Source organism: Syngnathus typhle, linkage group LG20, assembly GCF_033458585.1.
Source record: "Syngnathus typhle isolate RoL2023-S1 ecotype Sweden linkage group LG20, RoL_Styp_1.0, whole genome shotgun sequence".
In the NCBI taxonomy this organism is placed as follows: Eukaryota; Metazoa; Chordata; class Actinopteri; order Syngnathiformes; family Syngnathidae; genus Syngnathus; species Syngnathus typhle.
The window spans coordinates 1,624,091-1,634,332 of NC_083757.1; the positions used below are offsets into that span (position 1 = coordinate 1,624,091).

At 44.6% G+C, this 10,242-nt stretch overlaps 1 protein-coding gene across 2 annotated transcripts in view; it reads left to right on the forward strand.

The window, feature by feature from the left end:
- trappc9 (trafficking protein particle complex subunit 9) overlaps positions 1–7,882 on the forward strand; it is a 53,917-nt gene extending 46,035 nt beyond the window's left edge. For both annotated transcript variants that reach the window (XM_061267654.1, XM_061267655.1), the window contains 2 exons: positions 7,076–7,299; positions 7,442–7,882. In XM_061267654.1, the coding sequence (XP_061123638.1) occupies positions 7,076–7,299; positions 7,442–7,621 (404 nt within the window). In that variant the 3' untranslated portion in view covers positions 7,622–7,882. The remainder of the gene's footprint in view (positions 1–7,075; positions 7,300–7,441) is intronic.
- The last annotated feature ends 2,360 nt before the right edge of the window (positions 7,883–10,242 follow it).

Consider the following 10,242-nt stretch of genomic DNA (forward strand, 5'->3'; position numbering starts at 1 on the left):
ATCTTTGTTGACGAAAGCGTTTGGACTGATAATTGGTGTCTGTCTAATTAGCCCGCCACTTGTGTTTTCATGACTCAATGGGTTAGAACATTTGTTTGCTAGTTGTGCTTTTATGATGACACTTAGCAAAAGCCGGTCACTGCTGCTCCCTCCATGTCGCCGTGCCCTCGGATCGTTTTCGCAGCCGTTAAGTGCGTATCGTCGGATTTTTAATCGTCTCATAATGCTGATTTCCTCTTGTATTATGATGATGATCATCATGCTGTTTGCTGTCTTTCTGCCTCATGGCAACTTGGAAGGATTCCAATATTAGCCGTCGAATCGGATTTTTTGCACAAACCCTCAGCTCAGGGGTTAACATACCAACCATTTTTTTTGGACAGCTATTGTAGCGCAAGATAGCTCGGTTAGCCAACTAACAACTTGCTGCAGATATTCCAAACGTAAACAGAGGCGAGCTGTTCCTCCAAGCCACATTTTATTTAGAAGGGAAGAAACGTGCGAACGAACGGCCGCATCTTGCCGCCTTTTTTTATTTTTATCCCTCTCCCCCCCCCCCCCCCCACACACACACACTTCATGAATGTGTTCATTTATTCTGTGCACAAGTCCTAATCTAATTTCTGTCTCGCTCGTTCATCATGCAGAGGGGCATTGCCTCCTTCAGCGTCTGTCGCCGCGGCTCCAGATATTAGTCATCAGAAAGGATGAGGAAAGAAACTCCTACATCTGCAACGGAGTCAATCAGTTCCCGTGACGTCCAAATAGTTGTCAGATCCCCGCCTTCAACGGGCTTTTTGCCGAATGACTCAGCCGCGGTAAATTTTGCTGTGGCGTTTTTCTTTTTGAAGAGTTCTAATGCAAAAATCAAAAAGTGGCATTTAGACAAAAAGAGAAGCACTCCGACTCGCAAAGTAGGCACGATCAAGCAAAAGCAAACTACTGTGTAGAATTCATCCCCCAAAAAAATGCCACGATACATTTTTTTTATCCTCAAACATGAGCAGTTGTGTCAATTCAAGGCTTCGGGGTTACTTTCCCCCAAATAACGCAATGCTCATTGCCAATGCGCAAATCCCAGCCGTGTTGCACACTGAAATGGGGCCCAACCCAGAGTTATATTTTTTTCATAAATAGACGATAAATAATTGAGTGTTTATTTTTGGACGGCAAGTAAATTTCGTTCCAAACTTTTGCCCATTCAAGCTTAACCTTCTGCTCAAGTTCTTGTTCTCTATTCCAAAGGGAAATGTCCGGGGCAGAATTTCCAAGTATATGTCGAGCGTTTAGTTGAGCAACAGCGTCCGCGTCGACACGCGAAGATCTCTCCAGCTTTCCTCAACACGAAACAAAGCTATCAGAGCAGTCGCATTTCAATTGCAGCCTGGCAGCTAATCAATGTGTTGGATCCTCATAGCTGAGTCAGCCAATAACGTCTTATTGGTTGGTCACCACAAGTGATATCTCGAAGGAAAAGTCACTTGTTGTTTTTTTCCACGGACAATCTATGGTGGTTATTAAAAGTCTACACACCCCTGTTCAAATGCCAGGGTTCTGCGTAGGTATATAGAAAAATTAAGAATATTGTGACGATTGCTAAAAAAAAAAGTGCGTTGCACAAGTGCGCACACCCTCCAACAGCTGGGGCAGTGTTGAGAACGAGCCAATTACATTCAAACTCATGTTTTAATGGGCATCAGAGCACGACTGCCTAAAGTGCTTTTGATTTAAAAGTGGTCTTTGGACATTGGAAGAAAAAAAAAAATCTATACTTTGCAAGTCGTGTGCGTAGCTAACGAGCCATGTCGTTTTTTTCCGTTGCTTGCATGGGCTTTCTTTCTTATACTAAAAGCTGACATGGGTCTTTTCTTGCAAAGATCCCACTCCTGTAACGATATTCATCAGAGTGCAGAGCATTAGGATGCTCCATGCCCTCCCGCGCCGGCAGCTTATAGCGGCTTTGCTTTTCTTTACTCGTGAAGCTGTGAGTATTTGTTTTTACAGCCACAGAAAAGGCTCTTAAAATGAAGCCCACTTGCCCTTTTGGCTCTCTCCCTCGTCGGGGCGCGCGTAAGCGAAAAAACACTGATGAGGAAGCCAGACGGACTTGTAGCGACTTCTTTTTTTTTTTTCCTCGCTTTCCCGATTGAGAATCGTTTCCATTGTTGTCAGGGAAAAAGAACAACACAAACTGAATTATTCGCGTTTTTTTCCTCGGCGGTTTCATTTCATGTCTTGCGAGCGTCGATGCGACGACTTGCGTCTGGAACAATTTCCAGATCGTCTGGTCTTCTAGCAAGACGTTGGCTTCTATTCTGACAGAAGCGCATCAATAAACCAACGTGTGTTTGTAACTCGGTGCCCTCGTTGGCAGAGATGTCTCGGCCGCTTTGGACGCGGTGTTCGCTCAGGTTGTATCGAAGCTGAATAATTAAAAACGGCCAAGCCGAGCTGCTAAACTGCCAACGGGATCAGACAGTACACACAAGTCTGTGTTAGTAAGCACCACTTTATTATCCAGGTTAGACGTCAATTATTTGAGCTGCTATCGGAAGCGCCGTTTCGTGATCGCTACGATAAAAAGCCCAGAAAATATTGCACTTATTTCAAGGCTATTGCATTTGATTGCCATTAGCAAGCTCTCGTGTGTGCAGATGGAAAAGTAAAAGGCCAGATGTAGAGGTACTAATGTACCTGGATTTAGCATCTGCTTTTTTTTTTTTCCTCTCACCCCTGAGCAAATTTCAGCAGGCGTCACCCTTTTATAACTATCGCTTTGCATAAATAACTAGAGGCTAGCATATTAGGAATGTTTTAAATAATAAATGCTTGCGTCTCCCTGCAAGGGCTTTCAGAGAGGAATTTTCCACATGTGAACTTACTGTACGTAAGTGCGTTCATTCTAAATTTAGAATAGTTTCGAATAGTCAACTGAAAATTGCACGTCAGTGTCGCCGCTGCCTCCGGGCGAATAACACAGGAAAGCTAAAGAGGGGGATTTCAAATACCTGATGAGTTGAGAAGTGACAAAAAAAAACAGTCGTAGGAGGAGGCTGATGCAAAGAGCGCCGACTGTTAGCTGCTTTTGTCCGCTTTGATTGATTGCGCGTGGCTACAGACGCCGCGCCGTTCGGCTCTAATTCGATTCCGAGTCACGGAAAGCGGGTTTGCATCTTTGGGCCATTTGCAAGAGGCTTTGCATTATTCAGCCATTAATCACTTGGAGGACTGATGTGACTCTACAGATATAGACCATTTGATTTCGATTGGAATCTTACAGTACCAAAGGATGAGCCCGTTTTTTTTAGCGATTCTTCGAGTTTTCTCCAACAGAGCTTTGTTGCCTGTGATTAGTGTTGTGGCAAAATATAGCTCAAAATGAAGGCAGATAGTAGAGTTGCTTTTTAATGAGCGTCTCATCAATCCTCAATGAATCATGTGAGGCCCAGCAGGTGGCTAAAGTCTTTTTTTTTTTTCCCAAAGACATTGATTGCCGTTTGTTCTGTAGAGGAAATAATAATGTTGTAGGTAGCTAGCCGTCTTTAGTGATTTGGCCCCGAGGTTAGACTCGTGACAGCTCATTACCTTTGCAGTTTTGCTTGACTGACAATTTGCCACTCAAGTTAGTTTTTGACAGTCTACTCAAGTCCGTCCCAGTAAGAGAGATAAATGAAACCCCCAAAAAATGCTCGCTAAGAATTCATATCCATTAATAATTCATTTTCCCTTCATATGGGTTCATGTATTTATTTATTTTTTGCCACCTGCGGGATTAATTTAACTTTAACATAATAGCCGTTTAAAGGCAGCCTTTTCTTTAGCGCATACACAACAAGAGCACGGCAGATTGTGAGTGGGTGAGTCGTCTGGGCTTTTGTGCTGCTCCCTTTTTTTTTTTTTTTTCTTAACATGAGAAAATGACATTGCCTTCAAGCACAACGCCTTTAGCTAATGCCTGGGAAATCCTCTTCATGTCACCCCCTTCGTATGCGTCATCAGGAGCAATCTTTCAGCCTCCCACTTGATGGCTTGCTCTACTCAACGCACCCGGCCGGGAATATGGGCATAGCGCAGAGCCTGAATTAAGGCGAGCGAGCGAAGCATGAAGCTTTGAAATTTCATTTTCTTTAATAAGTGTAGTTAAAAGAAATGATTCCCTTTTAACATATTGCAGGCATACTGTATTCATTAACTCCAGCCAAAAATGTGCCCGGTGTTCCGCAAGGCTCCGTTTCGGGGTCCTTGCTGTTCTATTGTATTTGCAACCGCTGAGTCGCATTTTAGAGAAAGGAACAATCTGCCTTTTGCCCAAAGTCAAATCTGCAGATAAGCCCACAACCCCGATGCTGGATGGATTGATGGAGTTCAAATGCGCGAGGCCACAGATGGCTGCCGTTAAACGTCATCATACTTCATCGAATGGACAGTAGGATTAGTGTGATTGCTCGTCTCTCGTTATCGCCCTCGATGACACTCTCTGACTGTTATCAGTGTAACCATAGCTAATCATGTAAGTAGCTCAATTCGGGCTATTAAAAAAAACATCTCGCATGTCGGTAAAAAGCCATCAATACATTCCGGCTCCCTGCCTAAGATTATCTATACGTATTAAAGTTTTATTGTTGAAGGTAGAATCGATTCATTTGCATAATTACAGTTGCAATGTATCAAGCGCGCAGGCAGGCGAGCAGAGCCGGCGAGTAATGAGGCGGGGAAAAGGGAGCCAACGTGCGGCTAGGCAGATGACAGACCTCGGCGTACAGAGCAACTCTCAGGGGAGACTGGCTAATGACTTTTATTTTATTTATTTTTTTCCCAGCGATGACTCAAAACAATCACGGCCTCCTCGTCTCTCTTCCTTCATTTGGAATGGGACCGTGTGGAATACAAAGTATTGTTGCTGTTGTCATTCCATTGCAAATATATACATCCACGTCACCTGAAGTCAGACGGGCTTGTCGTCGACATAAATCGGGAACCGTACGAGTGCGTCGTCGCCGTTATTCGCAGTTTCGAGTTTTCGCAACAGGCTGGGCATTAATTAATTGCAATAAATTAATTGGACTTTAGCCACCTGTAGCTTGCTAATTTTTGCCATTTATTCAAATTGAGAGCAATCATTAGCAGCTCAATAGAATAACAGCCTTAAGGGAATTCAACCGTTTTTCTCATTACCCAAAATGGTTAGGTGCTTAATAAATGTGATGAAACGATTAAACCGCAGGAAGCTTTTTTTACGTCGTATTCCAAACTATTGTTTCTCACGAGAGGTAAATGCACAAAGAAATGTCTTTGTCCGTTTGTCACATGTAATTCAAGCCATCTAATGGCGCTCCGTTATGCGCTGTGCTTCTTATGCAGCCGTAGAAATAAACAACCCCAAACATGTACGGCCGGACTCTTTGGGGTATTGTCATTCAAATCGGGTAGGGATAGATTTGGATGTGGAAGAGGTCGGAACATGCGGTGATCCAATGTTGTTGTGATGCCCATCTCTTCATCTTTGAGCTACTGATAGAAATATTTGCATAATCAGTTTCAAATGAAGAATGGAGAATGAGAATATTCTGGAGTCCCCTTGGACCGCCCCGCACTTTTCCACAGTCATGAGCTGACACCACACCTGTCGTGACGCACACCCTAAATCCAGTTAGCGGCGGCAAATCTCCAAAGTCTTACTTTCCATCCTCCGCTCTCGCATCTGGCATCTGCTCCGGCGATGGGTGGAGTGCTTTTTATAATCTGCGAGTATCAGTTTGATGTACGCTTCTTTTCTTTTTTTTTTTTCGACGGGAGCAAGGTTTTACGGCCTGACATAACCATCACCTTGTTGCTGTGGCGACTCCTCCAACTGTCAGCACCACAAGTTGATTAATGCATTGATGAACGTGTCCAAACACAATCAAGCGGTTCATTAGAAGGAGGCCACATGAAGTGCTGCCTCGGCAAGTGAAAATTCAGGACCCCCCCTTCTCCTCCTTCATAATAAGCCAATTTCAGTCAGGTTGGAAAGCTTCTCTCTCTATTGTGGTGGAAGCGGCGCATTATTGGTGCCCCCACACGCAGCAGCTTCACCCCAATATCTGTCCATCTCCAGGCCCCCATGCCCAATCCACTTTCCAAACAGCGCCGGGCTCTTTCATCAGCTTGTCACAAGGCGTCAGCCGCTGTGACTCACAGTGTTTATCGCAGCCGCGGGCGTGACACCGCAACGCGTGTGACATTTGCTCCGTGTGTGCGTTTGCGCGTGTGTGTTTTCGGAGTCGGCTTGTTCAAATCAAATCGCCCTGTTGGCTTCTGCATCTGGGCCAAGAAGGGCCACATCATGGGAGGTTAGCGAGGTTAGCTCGGACTCGCTCGTCACTTGTCGAAGACAAAAGCCGTGTGTGCATGGAAGCGTTTAATTATGACTCACAATGGTGGTCTCCGCTTGGCAGGGGGAGGAATAAAAAAGTAAGTCGAGTGCGAGATGATCTGAAATAGCTTTTAACGCACATTGATTGCCTTCAAATGTTTTTTCCGTTGTTGACAAGTTGTTCTTTTTCAATGTTTCAAATGTGCTTTGGTCTTGCATAAAAGGGGCCTTAATGAACTTTAATTTGCACGCCGATTCATCAAAGTACCGTATTTTCCGGACTATAAGGCGCACCGGACTATAAAACGCACCATTAATGCATCATGTCAGATTTTTAATCCAAATCATTCTCCATTTTATCTTTTTTATTTCAACTTCAGATGCAACAAATCACTTTATAATCACAAAATAATGATCCATAGTCTTTTCGATTCATGATTCATAGTCTTCAGCAGGCCACTTATGCTTGATTTCATGACACAATGCTTCGGGCCAGTTTGAATTTGGGAATTTAGTCCATATATAAGGCGCACTGGACTATAAGGCGCACTGTCGGCTTTTGAGAAGATTTTAGGTGCGCCTTATAGTCCGGAAAATACGGTAATCAACAAATCTCGGAGCCTCTCGAGAAGGCTAAGACGTTGCACGGCACGGAGAGTTCACAGCGTAATGTTGGAGGGGGAGGCTAAACCCATATTTCCATTTTGGGGATCTCCGCAGACGTGTTGGTGAACGGGAAGCCGTGCGACTGCGACGTCATCGCCGACTGCCAAGTGGGCGACGCCGTCTCCTTGGAGATCAAACTGACCAATCGGAGCAAGAACTCGGTGGGCCCGCTGGCGCTGACCGTGGTGCCCTATCAGGACTACCAGAACGGGGTGCAGAACTACGACCTGGGCGACGCCGTCACCTTCATCGGCTCCAACACCTTCTGCATCGACACGGTTACTATCCGCACTCTTTTGCCCGAGGAATGTTCATTGCTTCATGCTAACATAGCACGTTATGGAAATGGAAGCCAAGCGTAGACGTTTGAAAGAATGAGTGGAAGGGAATCCGCTAATAATTCTTCCTGCTTGTCTCCAGGTCAAACCCAAAGAAAATTCCATCTGCATGGGTGCTCTGCTTTTCCTCTACACTGGAGATTTCTACCTTAACATCAGATTTCAGGACGACAGCGCCAGGCGAGAGCTGCCTTTGGCCTGGTTCACTCTTCCCAGCGTCCACATCAGGACAATGGACCCCCTTTTAAAAGACGCTGCTTGACGAGCCCGCCAATCTGATCCATTTAGTGTTCATATCTGTAAATAAAGTAGAACATCACATGTAAATGTCCTTTTTTTTTTTTTTAAACATGAAACCAACCATGTTAGGGGTTATCTTGCCAACTAGCCTGGCTAGCTACCACGTGCCAGTCTGTAGCGAAGATGTACACCTTGGTAAGTTCTTTTTTTTTCCGTCCCAACTGATTTACAGAGAAAGAGCGCTCATTCAAATGTAAATAAATAAAATCCGTAAAGTTGTTTTTCCTATTGCCCGTTGTCATTCCAACGATCTTCGGAAAGGTAAGATTTGAAATTCTGCTCAATTCGTGCACGTGTATTTGGACACTATACCTCTGTGGATCTTTTTTACTTGGCAGCAAGATGACAAAGCCGGGATTACGCGCGGTCGTACGAGCCCCTAAGGGGTCGTTGCATCTTGTTGCAGCACCAAAGAGATTTGACCTCAACTTTGTTCTTTCAATGCTTGTGACGGACAGGTGAGTTTGTGTTTGAAATGTAAATCATTTTTAGCCTTTAGCACATCATTGAGTCAGAGCGAGTATATTTTGACGCAATCCCAATCTTGATAGCGCTCAGTAGGCCACGCCCCTTAAAGCATTTCATTTAGCGAATGTTTATTGAGTGCGACAGCAGCCCGAAACTCTTCATAGGAATTTGAACGAAAATGCAAACGAAGCACGACTTCAATTAAAGCCGCTTTTACTTTCCGAAGTGAGAATCAATGATCCCACGCTAGGCCTGTTTAAAGTTAGGATAGAAGACCGAGCCGAAGAATCCCCATCAGCCGCTTATTCAATCGGTCGACTGTCCACGTGTGGCTGGAAATGATATGCTAAGCTACTCCGTCCATAGATTGTGTAAAGATAAGCGGGCCGTCCCCATGACAACAGAACAAACGCCGCACGCTGATGGCCCAAAATGAGACGCCACTTCCACTTGTGGCTCTTGTGCCCTTAAGGTCCACGCTCCTCCATAAAGTTAAGACATTCTCAACGTCACGTTCTCATTTGGCATGTTTTTTTATCACCCCATGCTACGAGCTAATGGGCATCATGACTGAGCTGAGAGACTCTTCGACCGCTCCGTTGACCTCTTTGGTCAAGTCGGCATTTGAGCGTGAGAGGTCCTCGGCGTCGCACTCTATTCATGTACAGTAAGGAGTGTCAGCCCTCGGCAAACGCAGCCCAAAGAGTGGGAAAAAAAAAGCTTGTTAGCGTCGATGAGTGATGGCCTTTGTCTGCGTCTATCAGCAGCAGCCGCTAAAGGGCTCCTCCATCACCGGGGCGTCACCACGTCTTGTAAATCACGTCATCAATCAAAAGCGTGTCACAAACGATGCAACGCAAGGTGTCCTAAAAAATGAGCCGCCTTTACCGCTCCTTTTAGTTGCGCTACTGTGATTGTAGCGAAGGGCGGCGTTTTTTTTTTTCCGCGCGTCCCATCGCAATCAATTTGCCACGTTAGCTCGCGCAGAAATATATCATGAGGAGCTTGTTAGCGTTTGCCGCTATTGAGGTCTGACCGAGCTAACAAATCATCTCGGAGACAATGACGTATCTCCCGGCGGCCAGTAGAGCAAGATGCTAAATCCTGACTAAATCCTGCAAGTCAAATGAGTGTAGATCATATTGACGCAAATTCCCGTCCAAATCCGGCTTCCTGATCTCGATCACAATCGAGATCAACACACGGCAAAAACAAAAATCATACTGCAACTTCATCGCCATGGAGACGAAGCTAGGCGCTTGCCATAATTAAACTTTTCTTTTCCGAGCGTCTCCGCCGCGAGTGCATTAGGAGTTCCGTGGGCGTTCTGCGTTGGCCCGAGACTTGAGATGTTGACCACGGGGTAGTTAAATATAGGCCGTGTTTCAAGATGCTGTTGATTAGCCGCAAATGTGTGTTGAGGCCGATATGTAAGCAAAAAATAAATTAAAAAAAAGTTACACAGCTGTTACAACAGCAATACATTTTCCCTAATCTTTGTCTAGATTCCAATAGTGCGCAATACAACCACTTTATGGTTAAGTACATTTCCTGTTCAAAAAGAAATCCACCTTTTAAACAAATTTTGATTGACATTGCAAACTTTTAACTGCTAACAACTACATTTAGATCTACTAGCCTCATCTATTTTAGAAAATGATGATAATACACGGTTGTAAAAAGTTTTAGAACCATTGCAATGTAGGGACATAGACCAAACTGAGACCATATTTACTTGAGTGTTAGCATTCATGCGACCATTTAAAGTGCTTGATAAAGTTCAGATATTGTAGTTGTCTTTTCTAAACAGTTTTTTTTTCAAGAATTATTATACCTTCTTAGATGTTCACATTTATTCTTAACGAGTCAGAAATACATCCAGCCAAAATCAACGTGTTGCCTAGAGTGAGGCGGCGGCAGCAAAATGCGTTATTAGGCTGTTCAGCACCACGGACAGCTCCACACGCCATTGCGCATTGGAGCGGTCACGCGCTGACATTAAAATTGTGAGTGTTGAATAAGCGGAATTTGTTGCATTTGTGTCACACCTTTTAGAAATGTGAAGCAGAAGCAGCCTCCGATTTCGCGCGTGGAATTAAATCGACGCGTGCTGAA